We start from the raw sequence: 20,989 nt of genomic DNA, 5'->3' as shown, positions 1-20,989 counted from the left end.
TAGGAAATTTCACTCACCTGCAAGCTGGCGATTTCCGAACGACCCGCACGCCGCCACACAATACTTGCCGGTGGATTGGCATCGGCAACGCAACGTAGGATAAGCGCATCCTTATCCTCCTCTAAGTCGATTTCCGGTGAGCCAATTAGACGGATGGTTGGCGCATCTGCAACAAGATGGAAGTTGTGAAAATACAAACAACACAAATGAAAGGAAAACAATGCGCAACGGAAGCATAAAATTGTAACAATAATAATAAATGTGTTGGCTGGAGCGCTGCCGGTCAACGGCACCTTAGCTGAACTGAGCTAAACTGAGCTGAACCGAGCTGCTGTGCGTGTGGAGCTGTGACGAGCTTTGCTATTGACAGCAATAATAAAACCGTTAAGAAAGCAATAAAATTCTTAAGGCTAAAGGATTTATGTCGAAATTTTTGGGCACTGAAAAGGAAAATAACAAAAGCGACTAAGACGGAAATACACAAAACAATAACAAAAACAATAAAAGCAATAAGCCATAAATGGAATATTAAAGGTAAATAAAAGCAAGCAAAAGCGCAGTGACAAAGTCGCATTGTGACAGACAGACACACTGTTAGAAAGCGCGCCTACACACACACCTGGATACTACACATACACGTATATACTATATATTCGCGTGTACGGTAGACCGCAGGCATACCAATGTTGTTGCTTCTCGCCCAACCGACGTTGGCGTTGGGGCTGCCGCGTGGTGGCCGCATACACGCGGAAATGTGTAAATTCACAGTTAATTTAATTGATTTTCGCTGTGGCCGCGGCGGCGTCATTGTTGGCGCGTTGTTGGTGTTGATGCAACCAAAATAAGGTGAAATAGCCGCCGAAAAGCTTTTAAGGCAGCGCATAGTTGGCGGGACTGATGCACTCACCGTCTAGCTGGTATTGGTAAGGCAACTGATCAAATTTGTTGGCTTTGCCTTGGCTGACGGCCAAATTGAAATATTGGCTGCCTAGTCAACACACACAGTCTGGTGGCTAGCGGTTAGTGACTGTTGGCTGCGGGTAGGTGGATGCGTTGGTTGACTGGCCGACAACAACCTGGGCTTATAGCGAACAAATAGATTGTTGAAAATGTTACACAGCAGAATAAATACAAACATAGCTACACATACACAAACACAGCTACACATTGACGCCCACATGCGCAGACCTTCTCATAAGCCTAGCAACTGTAATTGTAGCTGAGTTGTGCGTGTGTGGGTAAGCTTTTGCTGATTTGTGGCTTACTGCGTGGCTTAGTGTGACTGATGTGGTCGGCAGTCAGTGGCGCGTAGAGTCGGAAGAATTTAGGTCGACCTTAATGTGTACGCTTGACATGAATAGTCCAGCACTCAGTGAAACGAAAAATTAATTTAATTGAATTTACTATAATAATAACAACAACAACAGCCGCTGTTGACACACAAGTAATATGTGTTCTATATTTTTGCTACTGCTGGCGTTGATTTGCGGTTTAATTTGTCACAATTATGTCAGGGTACAAAAAAATGTAACTCATTCAACTTCAAGAGCTTATCGAGCATTGATTTTGGTGGTAAAAAAACTGTCAGTGACAACAAGGATAGTGGTTGAGGAATATGTACAGGGTTTGTCCGGAAAGTACTAATAGGACTGACTTCATTTAAAAACATTTATTCAACCAGTTGTTACAATTCTTTACAAACTTTTAAAAGAGGCTCCTTCTGCTTCGATGCAGCGCTGCCAGCGCGACAAGCCGTCACGGATGGCGTTCTCCGGAATAGTCATACGAGAACTTGATTTGTATCGGTCATAATTTATGGCATCTATGTGCTATAGTGGGTCTGATGTCGGCGGTTCCGACAATAGATCAGCTTCGTGGGGAGAAGATAGGACAATTTCAGAGCGATATCTTACAAACTGAGTGGCTAGTATATGTAGATGGACTGATGGACATGTACGTGGCAAAAGCAACTCAGCTAATCACTGATCATTTGTGCATGTATGTATTTTATAGAGTCTTCGATAAATATTAAAGAAATACATATATCTCCGACAAAAGGTACCAAAATTTATTACCAAGTCGACTGGTCGATAGGAGTGGTGCTCGAAAAATCTACGAAAAGCCACGGCGACTAACAGAAGGTTTCAAGACCGGAGCATATTCTTGTAGAACCCACAGAGGTGATCTAGTGCCTGATGCTCAGAGCATATTAAAATTATAGAGAGATCACTTCTCCAACCAGAGGAATGGAGTGAAAGTATAACACCAGGAGATGGTGGACTTGATTCCCCAATCGATAACAATAAAGCGGAAATTCCATTGCTCGACCGTGAATAAGTTCGAATAGCAATTATACGCCTGAAGAACAACAAAGTGGCGGGAACCGATGGATTGCCAGCCAAGCTATTCAAATACGGGTCGAAGAGCTGATAAGGATCATGCATCATCTTCTTTGTAGAATATGGTCGGACGAAAGCATGCCCGAAGACTGGATTTTAAGTGAGCTCTGCGTAATTCACGAAAATGCAGACCCCACAATCTGTGCCAACTGATGTGGAATAAGTCTCCTCAACATCGCATATAAGATTCTTTCGAGCGTATTGTGTAAAAGATTAAAGCTGATTAGATCTTGTCAGCGTGGCTTTACGCCTGGAAAGACAGTGAAAAGTGAATCTACACACACCTCCTCCTCAGGACGAAACCAAGCTGCCTTAATGTCGCTATGTCTGAATTTGGTACCGCCGCAAAACTAATACGGCTGTGCAAACTGACGTTCAGCAATACCAAAAGAACCGTCATGATCGGGAGGGATCTCTCTGAGCCGTTTGATACCAAGCGAGGTTTCAGCGAATTAAGAGGCAGCGGCTACGCTGGCTAGGTCTTGCCGTTGGAATGAATGAAAACACTCCAGTTCTGAAAGTATTTGACGTAGTACCCGCAGGGGGAAGCAGAGGAAGAGAAAGATCTCTAAAGACCTCGTGGAAAAGGGCCTGACTACATTTGGAATCTCTTATTGGCGTCAAATAGCGAAAAGGAAGAACGAATAGCGCGCTGTTGTAAACTCGGCTATAACCGCGTAAACGTCGTTTAAGAAAGAAGAAGAAATCTGCTCTAGAGAAAACTTGCATCTTCGACAACTAAGTTCATACATGATTTCTTCTGATATTTATCTGTAGTTTTCAATGTTTCAGAGCAACAGGAATTTGATTTTGAAAACAGGCACTCTACACACTAATCAAGCGACATTAGGATCTTACTTTAGCTCATTCAAGGAAACCTAGCACTTTTCTTTTGATGCACCTGAGATTACCGTATTATCAACACTGAAGACAGTTCAGTAATTATCATAATGAACAATGAGTTCGAGACATTTTCAGCAGGCTGTTTCACAAGGGAGCCAAAATATCGTCTCTTTTTAGACCAATATATGTAAAATTAACTAAAAGAAAGAAAACTAGGAGTGTATGTTGCAAAAAAATTTATTCAACGGCGAGGAACAAACATAAGTTTAAAATAGATGACAACCAGAATATCTGTGTCTCAAAAAAGAACCGCTGCTATCTTGGAAGAAATACGAAATTGTCTTCGAAATGAATGTACTGATAAGCACTGTATGAGGATCAGATATAAAACTGTCGTATATAGTTCTTTTTCAATGCAATCAACATATTTTATTCGTGATACTGCCATGTTCGTTTCGCCATGCTTTAAATGCAACGTCATATGATACATATTAATACTCACACTTTACATCCAAACGTGCCTCAACCGGCACAGATTTCGCCGTATAAGATTCATGATAGGCGAGACAGCGCAAAATGTCGCCATGGCGTTCACGCATCGCCGTCACTTGAACGACAGACGTTGCCGACCAGGTGCGCGGATTATCCGGTTCGGTGTTGTTGATTTGCGGATGAATCGGTTGAATTTCTTGGTCACCTGGAAGGACATAGTAAACGAGTAAGAAGGATTTTAATTAAAAAATGGGTATGAGTTATGAGGAAAGTCCACCAACAGAAATTACTATTGTATAGTCTATACTGGTATATTATTCAGGAAGCTGATTGTAAGGTGTAATGCTTTAAAAAGTACCTGGAACTATATGCTTAATAAAAACTAAACCCGAACCAAAAAATTATATAATAACACACAAATATGTAAGTACATGTGGGAGGTAACAGGAGGTACCTATAATAGGTCTATGTACATACTTATATTACGGTAGTGGTGGTAATAGCATTAGAAAGCATTAAGGTAGCGGCGGTTGCAGATTATTAGTGGGATTATGTGTACATGAGTAGAAGTATGTAAGTATATATATATATAAATGTATAATTACAGTTTTGGTGGTGGAAGCAGCGCCAACTCTAGGTCAACATGCCACTTACTGACCGGACATTAGCAAATTAGATTGCATGGATTATGATACACACACACAAATACATGCGTAATTAAGCCGACAGCTACAAGTATAATAATAATTACGAAAGTAGGAATGGCTAAAAAGGGACCAACTAAATGTTGTTGATAAAATGTTGCTATTTTATGTAGTCTTTGGCCATGCAGATGTGGCAAGTTGCTGGCATAATCCAAGCGTGCACATTTCGGGCGTACATACTTTATAGGTGAGCATAATAGTGTATGAAACTATTATCCTTCCCTAACCATTCGTGGTATGAAGGTTAACATAATTTTGGTGCGCTTAAACTAGTTTATAAAAAAAACTAAGCGTTTACTAGGGTTACACTCAGCAGAGCTAGTTTGAAAAACGTTAACTTTGACTGCAACAAAGCTTTAGTGCCCTTCAGAAGTGCCTTCCTTATACAAAGCATTGTTAAAAAGGAAATCTTTTTTTTGGTTTTAATCGCTCAGTTTGTATGTCAGCTATTTCTTAAAGTACTACGATATCGGCGGTTCCGAGTAATGCGCAGTTTTTTGAAAAAACGAGACGGGTGTAACTTTATTTATATTTGAAGAGGTAAATTACACTTTTGTTTGTATTTTATGGTACCAATGACTCATTTGTGAGGCCAATACCTTTTCCTTTACTTTTAGTCAAGACAAAACCCCTTTGGCCAAGGCAACAACCTTTGTTCACATTTTGGTCGCTTATCCTGTTGATTACATCCAATGTCGTCAATGTCCCTTTCGTTTCCGTTTAGCCAAGTCAACAACCTTTGTTTACATGTGGTAGGGTCAAGACCCTTTCGTTTATTTTTAATAAAGAAAAAACCCTTGTTTACATTTAGCTAAGGAAAGAACCTTTGTTTACATTTAGGTCGATTACACTTATGTTTACAGCTAATTTGGTCAATGTCCCTTTTGTTTACTTTTAGCCAAGTCAGAAACCTTTGTTACATACGAAAGTTTTCCATGCAGCGACTGGATTCTGATCGTTCAGTTTGTTCCAACATTCCGACAGATAAGTAGCTTCTTGGGGAGAAAAGGTCTTGTGGTACATTTCTTGTAGAACCTAGCTTATTAAAAGCTAAAAGTGATCTAAAGGGCTTTTCAAGTTTTCATAGGAATAATATGACACGAATGGTACTCATAAGTTGTGTTAGGTTAACTCATTAATATGTATTTCGAACGATTTCTAAACCTTTTAGGGATAACCATTCGAAATAGTCGACAGATGATCGGGTCGAATACGCTGCTCGAAGAGTATTTTTAAATGCTAATGGTTTTTTCTAACTTTATATAAGAAATACATTACATACATATATATATATGTTTATATAATTTGTTATATCTATGTGTAGTGTTAACCCTAGTATGAATTGTGTAATCCTAGTATTTTGCTAAAACAACTTACCGAGATACCATTTGAGTGTGGCTGGCGGATTGCCATAGTGCGATACGCATTTAACGGTCGCCAGAGCACCCGAGTCGATGGTAATATTATGTCCGGGTGGAACATGTGCGCCCTCATACTCCAGGCGTGGACGTTGTGGCACCACTGCAAATTGTCAAAAAAGGAAAAATTCATGAATATCGGTACATGTTTGTATGTTCAAATAGAGAAGAGGGATAAAATATTAAAACCGGTGTGCGGACTAATTGAGTTGCCGCGAGAAATGGCCAGCAGAGAAAATCGCAAAAAAAAGCCAATTAAACCAATAAAATACAAATTAAGAAAAGTTGCTTAAAGCTATGCTTAAAGCTATTACAGGGCGGATGAGTGATGTCTTGTTGTTAACTGGGCGCTTGCTCTCTATATACATACATACATACTTCTAGCCTCTGCGCATTAATGTCGTTTAGGTTTTGCGCATGTTGAGCGGTTTATTGCTTTATGCACCTTGTTTGTGAGATTATTTAAGTAAATTGTTGGCAAGTACATATATGTTTGTAGTGTCGAGTTGGAAATGTTAGAAATGTCTGCCACAAAAAAATTGCTTTCTAATACAGTAAATTGTGGATAAGCAGAATTTTTTGAGGATATTTCGAATAGAAAAACCTTAGCACTTGTTGCTTAAATTGTGTGCCAATAGTTTCCAACCTAAAAAGGTGGCAATACTATTCATAAAGTTCCTCGATCAAGCTAGTTTTGCCTGCATTTGTTAAACCCTTGTGCTGCTTTCACAAATTATTATTATTTATTTAAATATACTCATATATGTACATATCCTTAAAGAAAGTATATACATATATCGGGAAATTCTAAATTGAAAGACGTACGCAACAAAAATATGTGGTAATAGGAATATAAAATACCAGCAGATCAAAAGAAAAATTGTCAAATAATGCAAAACACATGACTTTAAAGTTATCAAATTTAGATTTGCAATTGCAAAACCCGTAAGAAATAGTACGGAAATTGATAATGCAAAATAGATCTTTTTGCATCAAGAGAATCATTTGAAGGAAATTATTTGAGAGGGATGCGCCAGCTATGACAAAACGTAGAGCTTCTGTTTATAGACGAAATTTGTATGGTACCCTATGAGATGTTTTGCATGAACGGCTCTCGTTTGCGCCAACTGAAGAGACCGGACCGGCTTGTTTTAGTGGTCTAAATAAATGCCTTACTCTTTGGTGATCTAATGCAGAAACCACCTGTCAGAGGACATCAAGTATTTCAACAGCCAGAACATACGAAAACCAGATGAGATACCGAGCAGAAATTTTGCACAAGTTCTTTTCTCCGCAAGAAACTACTCATTTGTCGGACAGAGCCGACAGTGGATATAGTTTGGAAAATTTTTTATTTACAAAAATATCTTCACAAATTATGATATTATTATGTAAGTAGTACTACAATCTTTGAAAAATTGTTTAGCTTGGATAACTATAGAATATATAAGCTGCTATATAAACTGACCTATAAAAAGCAGGTCCATGTATGGAAAAGTTTTTTATATCTTAACGAAATTTGACATTACCTATTTTTCAAAATGCAAATAAATTGTTCCTATCGGACTACTATGAGTAAAAAAATAGTTAGACTTTGTTTATAATTTTGAAATTCTTAATTTATATTTCAAAATCTATGTCGTCCCTTCAAAAATCCCCCTTGGCTGCAATATACTTATGTGTGCCAACGTTTTTCCAATCAACAGTTGCCAAAGTAAATTTTCGGAATAGCCTTCAATGCACGTTACGGTTTCATGTCTTCAATTGACTCAAGTTGGTTTTCCCGGAGTGGTCGTTTGAGTAAGCTGAATTGCCAGAAATCACGCGCAGCTAAATCAGGTGAATACATTAGTTGCGGCACGATATTGGTTGAAAATTTAGCCAAGAACTCACGAAGAATCAGTGCAGTATGCGACGGTGCATTAATATGGTGCAAAACCCAAGAGTTGTCGGGCAATAAATCTGGCTTTTTTTACAAATAGCTTCGCGCAAGCGACGCATAACACTCAAATACTATTCCTTGTTGACAGTTTGGCCGATCGGAAGGAATTCGAAGTGTACCACACTTCGATAAGCGAAGAAAACTGTCAACATAACGTTGATTTTTAACCTGCTTAGCCATGTTTTTTCGGCTTCAGCTCAACTTTGCCACGATATTCGGCCGATTGGTCGTCTGTTTCCGGGTCATAAGCATAGATTCAAGACTCATCGCCAATAATAAAATGCTGCTTGACATACTAGTTGGAAAGCATTGTTAACGCGACGCTGTTTTTTCGAAAATATTTAGTGATTTTGGAACTAATGATGTTTTCACTTTTTTTAGGCCCAAAAGAAATTATTTTCACTGATCCTTTCGATATTTCAACGATGCCAATGAGATATCGGACTTAATCGTCGATTCCCAAGCATAAATTCTTTTATTTTATTGACGTGTTGGTCATCAGTTGATGTTGATGGCCGCCTTGGACGTGGTTTGTCGTCAACGCTTTCTCCAGTCTCTTTGAATAATTTATACCAATAAAAAACACTTGTTCGCGACAAACAATTATCACTGGATACCTTTACCAACATTCTGAATGTCTCGGTACAAGAAATTTGTTTCCGCGCACAAAATTTAATGGAACTTCTTTGTCGAATAATTTCACTCAACGTAAAAATCGCCGAATGCACATTATCCACTTCAGAAACACAAGCGTACACTAAGCACTAATGACTGTTTTGATGTCAGATTTGGCACAGATGTCATTGACAGTCATACAAACCTGGCAAAAAAAAGTATTTCGCCGAATATGTGTTTGTGGGAAATTTAAAATAAAAAGTCTTACTATTATTTGCCCACAGACCCATCAAAATCAAACCCTGGTATGTAAAACTTTTTTATTTGATAAGATATTTTTACAAAAGTTGAGATGAATTATTATTCGAAGTAGTACTACAATCACCGAAGAATTCGTGTAGAACGGAGAACTAAAGCATATAGCTGCCATACGAACTGAACGATCGAAATCAGGGATTTGTATGGAAAAATTTTTTTATTTGATAAGGTATCTTCACGAAATTTGGCATGGAGTATTGTCAAAGGAAACGCTACCAGCTCTGATCCATCAAATTGCTAATACTACTGTTATATATGTATATGATAAAAAATATGATAAAAATTAAATTCTTGTATGAAAACCCCTTCTCTCAAAAGCATTTTAGTTTGTACAGTCGCAGTTATTGGGTTTTCTTTATTTTACAGGAAACTGAGTCCATATTTTAAATAAAAATATTATGTCAATAATTTTCCTTGTACAATTTTCATATGTCCTTGTACTTTTCCTATCACTGTTGTAAGGAGTTGTATTAATTAAACCCAGTAGCATACATATTCATATATTTTTGTATATAAATATATATTTATGGCATATATAAACGAGTTTTCATATAAATGTAGGCTAAAGGCGAAATTGCACTTTGTGTAAAATGAGTAAATGGATAGCAGTTAATTCTATGTTAAATGTGTTGAGTTCAGTTGAGTGTTGTTACCACAAGGTAAATCAAGGTGCATATCAACTAAGCGTTCTTAAACGAGTACATACATCTTTATATACTCATACATACGTGTACGTGCAGGTGGGTGCGAAGAGTGCAAGTGCTTAAACAGCATGGAGTCATCAGCTGCGTTAGGGTCAATTTCCTTGTTGTACTTTTACCCGCACTTCTAGTTCCATGCAAACACACGTATGCATATTTCTATAGATCTGCGGCTAATGATACGCAAACACACACACACATACACAAACCACCCACATACTCTTCTTTGTGCGCACATAAAGCGACGGCGCAGTTGCTAGGGCTTGTGTATGTCGGATGCTGCAGCATACCGGTTGCAAGGTAAGCCTTGAAAGCCATGGAAATTGCAGCCAACGTGTTGGAAAATTAGATAAGATTTCAAATTAATTAAGTTTTAAGAGGTCAGTCATAGCTTGTGCCAGTGCTAGAGGATGGCAAATTACTGAATTGGTCTCAGCTGTAACAACTTTCAACTTTCTCCGCTTGCGCTCACATTATTTTTTTCAATTTCTCCTTCTTCTTGGTTAACCTTTGCTTAGATTGTGCTTGATTGGAAAACAGGCGACAACTTGAGGCAACATAATTTAATTAGTCTGTTCTATAGAAAAAACGGTTTACTCAAAGACAAACATACAAAAAATGCAATAAAGTGGAAGTGAAAAGAGTGCAGGGAAAAGTTTGAGTGTTGCAAAGCGAAAAAATTTATATAAAAGGTATGCTATGTGGTTGAAAGTGTTCATTTTTGTGATGCGACATTTGATTAGCAGCAGTCTTATCTACAAGTGCGCAATTGACTCGGTATTTAAAGTTCTAAGTATATTACGTTGAAATTTTCTATCAATCACTTACTTTAATTTCGGTTGCATCGAAGCTGAAATACCTTTCACAAATAAATAAGTTTACATAGAAGAACTCGATTTTGATCGGTATGTTTGTATGGCAGCTATATGTTATAGCTGTTCGATTTGAACAATTTATTCAGAGATTATACCCTTGACTTGGGTAATTAACTATGCCAAATTTCGTCATGATATCTTTTCAACGAAAAAAAGATTTCTTTGAAGAACTAGATTCTCGTTGGTCAGTTTATATGGCAGCTATATGCTATAGGTATCCGATTTGAACGATTTGTGCAGAGATTTTACCGTTGGCTTGGGTAATAATCTGTGGCAAATTTCGTCAAGATATCTCTACAACCAAAAAGGATTTCCATAGAAGAACTTGGTTCTGATTTCTCAGTTTATATGGCAGCAACATGCTACAGTGATCTAATAAGGGCGATTTTGGCAAATAAGCAGTTTTTTGGGAAGAAAAAAGTGTGTGCAAGATTTCAGATTGACATTTATTTAGATTTAGTTCGCATATACCTATATTGACAGACGGACGGACCCTCTATTGCTTGGTGCTTCATTTTGATAGCAAAATACCACCACGGCAATAATATTTCTCCGCCAGTTTTGTTATGAAGGGATAACTTCTCATATATGTATATGTATAAACAGACAGACGAATTCCTTACTTCTAATCACTTATCTTTGACTAAAGTGGCGCTATGCCGCTCAAATGTCTCCGTCAGTTTTATTATGCCAACTAATGTAATGAAACAACTTACCTCTGACAACCAGTCGCACTGGTTGGCTGGTGAGTGCATCTTGTGTTGTGAAATCACTCGCCGTCACTTGGCACTCCCACAAACCATCGTCGAAGTCCAGTGTCGCCGAACGTATCCACAGCGAACAATCGCCGCCGATTTGCATAGGCGGCGGATGTAGGTCAAGATGTAGATTACCGCCACTGCTGCTGGAAGGTCGGGCGGCCCATTCGTATTTTTTCGCATATATGCCAACAGGCTGCAGGAAAGAAAGAAAGACAAAACATATTTGTTTAGGTAAATGTGTGGAACATGTATGGAGATGATAATGTATTTAACTAATAATTAATTGAATTATTTTGATATTTTTTAATATACTTTATAACCATTAGTTTTACAAATTCAAAGGACCTCTGTATTTCGAGCAGCTTCGGTCATTGAAGTGAACTCCGAAACCGGTCAAAGCATAAAACTAAAAGTACAAAGTCGAAAACAAGTATGATTTCAGTGAGCTTTAGTTTTAGGTATACATTTTGCGTTTCCAAAATAAAATTTCAGATTACGCATAAAACTCAACAATCTATTTGTAGTAGAAAGGCCAAAAAATGTCAAGAGAAGAGTAAATATTTTGCAACCAGAGCTCACAATTTTTAAATTAAATTTTTTCGGTTATTCAATGTCATACAAAGCAACTGTCCACTTGTGCTACACACTCATAGCCAAGTTAGAAGCATGGTGGCAACATGCTCATATGTAAGTTGCACATAGCAAGGTATTTTTATTTGTTGAAACCAAGCACATTTTAGTTTTCTCCGTTATATATATACACACACACACACACATATATATATACATATATATGAATATTATATACTTTCGTTTACATATATACAATCAACAACCGTCACCTGTAGCAACAACTACTGTCACAACTGCTCTTTCGCCTGCATTTTGTATGAGGCAGCTGGCAACTAAACTGCATGCGTGTGTGTGTGAGTGTATATTTCTATATACATACATGTGTATGCTATATGTTTGAGTAATTAAGTTTCCTACATGTCTTGTTGCATGCGACGTGCTTGTGGCAGGAAGGATTTTCGATTTAGTTGCTTGTTTGCTAATTGGAAATTAAATTACAATTACTTGCTGCAAGCTAGAAGTTCAAATACGACGACATCGGTTGAAAATGAACACATTTGCGGTATATTATTTCAGCCGTTTTGTGCTTTTGTTGCTTTAATTTGCACTTTTTTCTTTCCCCTTTCCAATGCTATTGTTATGGCAGTGCATGTCGAGCATCGTGTATATGTATACCATTGGAGGGGCGTTATTTTATTTAATGCCACAAGATCCTGAGTTAATGCAACTGTGGTGTGGTAAGTTGCATGTTAGGTTGTTGCAAGGTGCCGTGACATATTCAAAGTACTCAGTGCACACTCATGGTATTTTATGTACTATCTATAAGAGTTTGTTTGTATAAGCAGATATGAGTAAGTGTCATAGTTCTAGCATACCTCCAGGCGTGAAATTGAATGTACTGAATCATGCTCGTTTAAGCGGTGTATTGGACATTTGGAAATCTTATTATATTACATTTCTTTAAATTTTTAATTAATTTTATTAGTTTAACGCAAAATTTTGTTTCAGTGTTATTATAAAATGCCAAATTAAAATTTTCTTTTCTAATAGCATAAATTAATTTGTATGACAGCTATATGCTATAGTAGTCCGATCTGAACAATATTTTCGTAGCTTGTAGCACTGCTATGGAGAATAATCTGTGTCGAATTTTGTGAAGAAATCTTGTCAAATATGAGAGTTTTCCATATTAGGAAACGATTTGGATGTATCAAATTGTATGACAGCTATATGCTATAGGGAACAGATCTGAATAATTTGTGTTCTGAAAATGTAGCGCTGTCTTTCAGAGTAATCTGAAGAGTAGCAATGTTTAATTCCAAATACAAAATATTACTAATTAAAATTTATTGGTAATCTAAAGGCGTTTACAACCTCAATGATTTGCTTCTTGAACACATCACTGTTTATTTTTGCGAAATTGAACCTCCCTGCTATACTTGTATATTACGCGTAATATTAAAATCTGTCAAAATTTTGTTAGTCTTTATAATCTCATTAATAAGCGCTATATAGCCTTGGTCCAAGTATACATATAATTCATATGGAATTTCATTATTATATTTCAATTTCTTTAAAGCCACTATTATACACTGAACTTCACATGTTTTAAAATACTACTATAAATTCATATATACTGTTTACTGTATATACTCTTATATACTTCATATATACATCGCTTCTATGCATCAGTTAGTCCGATGTCGCCGCTGTCATCTATGCATTTGACACGTTTGTCCTGATTATCACTGATTATTGCTATTATTATTGTTGTTGCTGTTACTGTTGTCATTGATAGCTATTTTGTTGTTCTAATTGCCGTTGTTGTTTCTAAAATTTTTAGTTATCTGCTTTCGTGCTTGCTTCGCACGACTTGACACTTGCTGTCAGCGTTTAATGAAGCAATATAATGAAATTGTGTAGAATGTGGCGTATTAATTGCGGCAAGGACTTGATTGGATTACGAAAGGCAATGAAGTAAATTTCATGAATGTGCGAAAATTTAAGCTATGGCTTCTATGTAATATTTTATATACGGATATGTATATTAAATGTAGAGAACATATGTTTAAGGATTATTATAGTAATATTCTCACTTTTGCTTTCAAATCATTTTGAAAGTTGTTTGGCTTATTGATTGAAAGCTTGTTATCTTTTATGATTTCACGCAGAAAAAGCTGGTAAAAGCATTCTCAAATTAAGAGTGTAAAATATGCCACAAAGTAAGAGGAGTTACTATGAAAATTCTTCAAGCCAAACAGTTAAAGAAATCACGGCATATACGAAGGTGCCTCCTTCAGCACTAGACAAAAATTTGTTAATATTTTCATAAAATAGTTACAACTGAAAATGGCCGCTTTTTCGTTATACTGTTTATATTTCCGATGAAATCTTAAATGAAAATTAATTAGCTTAATAAAAATCATTTGAAACTTTTCTTTCAGAGTTGGTTTTATGCTGAAACTGAGTGAATTGTCTGGCGGCGGTGAATCAGGTAATTTGCTTTCCCAATTAAGGCGTTGGTTCAACTCAACTGAAATCTTAATTAGGCAATTAGTAAATTTTTAATTGAACATAAATTAAACTAAAATCTTAATTAAGCAATTAATACATTTTTAATTGAATATAAATCGAACTAAAATCTTAATTAAGCAGTTAATTAATTTTCAATTGAATATAAATCGAACTAAAATCTTAATTAAGCAGTTAATAAATAATTAAATGAATATTAGTCGAATTGAAATCTTAATTAAGCAGTTAATAAATAATTAAATGAATATTAGTCGAAATGAAATCTTAATTAAGCAAGTTAGAAATATTTAATTGAATATAAATTAAACTGAAATCGTAATTAAGCAATTAATAAATTTTTAATTGTATATAAATAAGAACTGAATTGAATATAAATCGAACCGAAATCTTAATTAAGCAATTAATAAATTTTTAATTGAATATGAATTGAACTAAAATCTTAATTAAGCAGTTAATAAATAATTAAATGAATATTAGTCGAATTGAAATCTTAATTAAGCAAATTATAAATTTTCAATTGAATATAAATTGAACTAAAACCTTAATTAAGCAATTAATAAATTTTTAATTGGATATAAATCGAACCGAAATCTTAATTATGCAATTAATAAATTTTTGAATATAAATTGAACTGAAATCGAATATAAATCGAAGTGAAATCTTAACTAACCAATTAATAAATTTATAATTGAATATAAATCGAACCAAAATCTTAATTAAGCAATTAATAAATTTTTAATTGAATATAAATTGAACAGCAATCTTAATTAAGAAATTAGTTTATAATTGAATTCAAATCAAATTATATTTTATATGCAATATCTCTGCCAATATCCAAATGCTCTCCTCCAGGATTTCATGTATTATAAGAATCTAGTATATGATGAATTTGTCAGGTCTAAAGCCACACTGGTAAAAGTGATTACAATAATATAAAATATTGATACATGTTAACCATCAAGTGAACTATCACTCAAATTTACGATTCCATCCGTTTTAAAATTCACTCTGCGCTGTCAACTCAACTGAATTGAAGACAACGCCCGCAAAAATGCAGCTCGAAGCCTTTTATTTACCTGTTTTCACTTCAAATATGGAATTGGTATGGTAGATTTGCTTAATTTAAGAAAAAATCCTACTGATTGCCCGTTGGAATTTTCGATTTAAAAGTGTGAGGTAATGTGTTGACAGGCACCTAAGTAAATACCGAGCAATTAACGCCTATTTTTTAGGTAAAAAAATGGATGCGAATGCCATTACTAATACATTTCAATGTTCATTTACAAACGAATACATATATATGTCTGTTTGTGTACATACATTTTCACAAAACTGAGGTTGTATATTTATTCAGCGAATATTGTGGCACGTGCGCCTGCATACACACTAGCAATGCGACGTGCCACATTAGTTGTTATGCCACGTTTGCATTAGTTGTGTTGCGCAAAAAATTCTGCAGAAAATACATTTATATATACGATTGCTGGTTGCGGCGTGACACTGAATAATCGACATGAATTATGTTTTCAAATACCTCGGCGCACAGGTTTGCAAGTTGTCAGCGAAATGTCTGCAGAAATTGGCATTTAGATACTTTAAAAGGAGTGAGATATTTAATTTCTTACTTTTGGGTCCATGCTATTTAGCTTAGTTGAAGGCGAGCTAATTCCTCTTCAGTATTGTGCGCTGGGTTTGGGACCCAGCCACGTAAAATACAACAGCCTCGGATAAGAGAGCCCCCTTTTGATGATGATCATGGCAAACGCATTAAGGATTACAATTTAAAGGCATGCACCTAGAATGGTCGGTTCCCTAATTCGGAAGGTGCCGCTGCCCAGACAGACAGACAGACGGACATGGCTAAATCGACTCAGCTCAACATACTGATGTCTGGGTGTGACAAATTTAATATACCCTGTTCAGGGCATAAAAAATCGAAACTTCTCACTAGGTGCGCACCTTAAATCTCGAAGTTTGTCTATTTCACTTCTTTTAGACGTTCCAAATTGTTAGGTATTCAAAACAAGTATCGAGGTAATATAGTGTTCGCATATGAATCTCTTCCAACTCACACTTTCCATAACATTTCTGTATACACATACGGCTTGTATCATAAAGGAATATTCTCCGGCATACCATCAGCCGTATCTGAACCGGTCATTCGGTTTAACTGAATTAAAATCTAATTCGGTAACAAATCGATTTCGCTGTAAAATGTCGCAAAATATTTGAATTCTATTATAAATGAAAATCGCGCACTTTTGTTGTTTCTACGCGAATTAATTCAGTTCCGACACGCTTTGTGTTTTTACGTGGAATTCAAAATGAAGGTGAGCTAAACGGATTTTAAGTTAGTGCTAATGCACAGCGGTTAGTTTGCGGACGGTAGGTAAATACCACAATTCGATATACGAATGCGCTGAATTGGTAAAAAAAAACTTTATTTTTGCAGAAATCGAATTATTTGGAATTTGGCACCTTTTGCACCAACAGTTTAATATAAGGATTCATTTTATTTACGGCATGAAAAAATGCGAGTCCAATGGTATCCATTAAAATTTTGATGTCAAATCAACAATTTTGAATCGCCATTCTTGGAGGCGTACAAAAATAATCACTTGTGATACTTCTGACAAAATTAGCGTAGAGGTTAGTTCAGTTGGATTCTAGTTTGTGAAAAGTTAAAGCGATTTTTTGAAAATCTGATGTTAAAATCTGTGTAATGGGTTTTTCCAATAAGAGCTGGGCTATCACTGAAATTCTTAAAAGTACATTCGATGCCATTATGTATGGAACTCGATTTCTTTTGCATGGCCACCACAGGCACGCTTATAGAAGTCCAGATGTTGAATCCAATTTTCCACGGTTTTCAAGCATAAATCGGCCATAACTGCAGTAATTTCACTTTCGATATTCGTACGATGTTCATCAATCGGTGCTGGCTTGTTGGCATATTCCATGGAATTGAGGTAGCCTCACAGAAAATTGTCGAACGGCATCAAATCGCACGACCGAGGCGGCCAATTGACTGGGCCATTTCGTGAAATAACACGTTCATAAAACTTGGTTTTTAAAAATCGATTGTGACATTCGCTGTGTGGCTTGTGGCACCGTCTTGTTGGAACCACATATTGTTCAAGTCTATATCACTCAATACGGACCATTAATATTCGGTTATCAGTGAACGGTAGCGATTCCCATTCACAGTAACGAAGAGGTCTTGATCATCACGAAATATGTTCGACCCAATGACGCCGCCGACAGATAAGCCGCACCAAACCTTAATTTTTTCGGGATGCAATGTTGACTCATTGAGTACGTGTAGAATGCTGCCTGACCGATATTGCATATTTTGCTTAATGAAGAGGCTATTCAACCAACAAGGAGCATCATCGCTGAAGATGATTTTTCGATCAGAATCCGGTTCGTTTTCAAGAAGAACATACGGCATTTCTGGTGGTCAAGCGGCTTCAATTCTTGCGTTAATTTGATCTTGTAAGGATTTAGGCCACGATATTTTCGCAAAATTCGTAACAGCGACGTCACAGAGATGCTAAAACATTGAGAACTATGTGTGAAAGACTGACATGGGTCTTCCTCAATTGATGCGCTAGCGACAACATTTTGTACTGTGCTTGTGGATTAAAATTTTTCCACTAGATGCTCTATTGTTGATCTGACAGTACGACTATGACAACCATAAATTGGACGTAGCGCTCTTAAAGTTTCGACCACTAACTCGGAATTTCGGTAGTAAATTCTAATACTTTTGCCCGTTGTATGATCGTATACCTTACTGAAGAGAAATGTCAAAAGAACATGAAAAAATGTGTCGTCGTTTGCTGTTTCTATCGGTTTGCTTTTGTAGCTTCCTCTTGAAAAACCCTAAATATGAAATGCGTCAGTGGGGAATATATGTATATATCTCATTTATTCAGATCCTTCTTTCTCTACAACATCCTATTGCAATATTCCCCTGCTTGAAGCAAGTTCAAATACGGTCTCAACACAGATTCAAACGTAGGCTCCAACTCTGGATTGAATCAAGTATTATATAATATATTTGTTGGATATTTGTCGGAGAGGCATCCCGAATTTTCTTCTTAGCTTGTTACTATTTCCATATTCTAATAAAAACTATATCAGTTTAGTGTTCCACATCTATCATTAACTCCTTTCCATGATCCATTCTGCTCTTAGCCGCTGCCTTTTTCTTTAAAATTGACTAATATTTATGTACATACACTTACATATCGTTACTTAGCTCCCGCCAAATTTCTATTTATCCACCAATTCATTCACCCTTTAAAGCTGCCTAAGTCAACAATTAACAACCATAAAAGCAAGACTTTTTATTAGAAGTAAAAAGCACAAGTTTCCAATGTTGCCACATCTACGACAATTGTCTGGGAATCAGCAGCAGAAGTAGTAATAAATGAAAAGAAAAATAAACATGAGAGTAATGTAAGACAGCGAAACAAATTAAAATGGAGAATGTTGCAGTGTATGCCGTTGTATTGAGTGGCATGCGAGCGTATGTTTGCGCTTAAGTGCATAAATGAGGGCGAGACTGACGCGCATCATGTGACCCTTCTAGGAAATGCTATGTATTCTCTTTTTCTCTAGAATTTCATATTTGTTCTTTTAAAAACAAAACGTAATAGTCTTATAATATAATACACTTTGGTCGGTATCAGTTAGAACTAGATAGTCAAGTGTAGTCAGGTATTTCAATGATCTGTATAATAAACTGAACTCGATAATGCCTCGAAAAGCATACTGAGACAAAATCATCTTAGTAGTAAAGACTCCTCGAAGAGCATCCTGTAGTTGTTATAATTTGGTAGGCCAAGATTGTTTTTGAAGCTTGAATGAGTCCGCGTCGGTGCAGTGTTGAAGTTGGGTGTTTTAAAAACCTCCATTTAACAATAAATTCTCTACCTTAGTTCGTTTCCAGCTGATATTATTAAGCTTAGCTATTTAGATCAGAGATCTATTCACTTATTTGTGAAATTAAGGATCAACAGGAACTAAGAATCGTCAAAGTACATATATAAGAGTACTACATAAATTTAAACTTAACACGAATAGTAACACGAAAGGTAACGAATGAAAGTGGAAATATTTAAGGAGCTCCATTGAATTGTGATAATGGCATCTTTATACAATTTCTGTAAGTTGCAGCTAATGTGAGAAACCAAAGGTACGCAGCCGAATAGCTTTATATAGACTTAAAGCACTCTCTCATTCTCCTGAATGCATAAAACTAAGCTAAAATGTGTAGAGCTCCAACACTTTCCTCCACGGCTTCAGCTTTTGCAAAAACACATGTACATACATAGACATATGTATATATGTTGTTTGTATAACCACAGTTGTGGAAACAATAAAAGTGTCAGTTACAAATGTCGCCCACATATCAGTTGACTGGCTGCTGTTGTCTCTGCTTCCTTGACATCTCAAAAGAAAGAACGTATGTACGTCTAGGCGCTTGCAATACGTGCGTTCACTCGACTTGTGTGTGACTGTGTGGGTAAATGAAGCAAATATTGCGCAAGAGTTTTTTCTGAGCAAACGTTGTATGTCACAATTACAGCTGCACTCTACAATTGAGTTGATTAGAAGCAAGTGTATTAGGTTAAAGTATCCTTTATCCTTATAAAGGCTTACAAGCAATTGCAGTGGAAGAAAAATGCTTAAGCGCACATAGGTGCATAAATGCTAGTGAGTTCGTTAAAATTTACTAGCTAGTCGCTGGTCGTTAAAAAAGTTACATAATGCACCATTGACAAGGATTTGTTTCCAAGTCACATAGTTAATAGTAAAAATCTTTAAGATATGTGCTTTAATCTGTTAACACTTTAAGCTTTATTAAGGGGTTTTCCACAAAGACGCAACAAAAGTAGACTGATAGTGACAGCAAACGACGTCATATTTTCCGCTCTTTTAACACTTCTCTTCAACAAGGCTTGCCCTTTTATCGCAAAAAAATATACGATCCAACAACAAGTCGAAGTTACTAAAATTGACAACCGAAATTCGGAGTCAGTGGCCTCAGAGAAGAAGAGCGCTACGTCCAGTTTATAGTCGGCCTAATCGTTCTGTCAGATCAACAATTGGATGTCTAGTGGAAAAATTTGAATTAACAGACACAGTGCAAAATGTTTCGGTGTCAGTGAGGCAAAGAAGTGAACGTAATGTCGAGAATATAACTGCCGCTAGCGCTTCAATTGCGGAAGACCAAATCAGTCGCACACACGTCGTTCTCAAGCGTTGGGCATCTCTGTAACGTCGTTGTGGCGAACTTTGCGAAAAGATCTTGGCCTACATCCTTACAAGATCAAATTGATGCAAGAGCTGAAGCCGCATTACCACCAGAATCGCCATAGGTTCCTGAATTGTACTGAGCAACAACTTGAAATTGATCCGGATTTTCATCGAAAAATCATCTTCATCGATGAGACTCATTTCTGGCTGAATGGCTTCACAATAAGTAAAGTATGCGTTATTAGTCAGACAGCAATCTACACGTACTCCTTACGTCATTGGGCCGTACTTCTTCCGTGCTGATCGGCACTGTGCTGTGAATGGGAATCGCTAACGTTCAAAGCTAATATTTTTGATCCGAATTGGATGATATGGATCGTACGAATATCGAATGTGATATTGCAGCAGTATAAGCCGATTTATGCGTCTGGACTTCTGCAAGCGTACGTTTTTCGTGTCTGATATGTCCCGAGTAATCGGTGTCTGATTTGTGCTATAGCTGGGCATTTACAGTGAAAGCATAAAACTGTTTGCTTATTCCTTCTAACT

The 20,989-nt window shown here is 36.5% G+C and overlaps 1 protein-coding gene across 1 annotated transcript in view; it reads right to left on the bottom strand.

The window, feature by feature from the left end:
- Positions 1-18,480, bottom strand: part of LOC120766854 — a 159,475-nt gene extending 140,995 nt beyond the window's left edge. The window contains 5 exon segments of the mRNA XM_040092581.1: positions 18-166; positions 3,745-3,939; positions 5,816-5,959; positions 11,024-11,261; positions 18,424-18,480. Of these exon segments, the coding sequence (XP_039948515.1) occupies positions 18-166; positions 3,745-3,939; positions 5,816-5,959; positions 11,024-11,168 (633 nt within the window). The 5' untranslated portion in view covers positions 11,169-11,261; positions 18,424-18,480.
- Positions 18,481-20,989: the final 2,509 nt, after the last annotated feature.

The sequence above is a fragment of the Bactrocera tryoni genome, chromosome 1 (assembly GCF_016617805.1).
Source record: "Bactrocera tryoni isolate S06 chromosome 1, CSIRO_BtryS06_freeze2, whole genome shotgun sequence".
Lineage (NCBI taxonomy): Eukaryota > Metazoa > Arthropoda > Insecta > Diptera > Tephritidae > Bactrocera > Bactrocera tryoni.
Note: the sequence above shows the minus strand (reverse complement) of the source record. Positions and strands in the feature narration are given on the sequence as shown.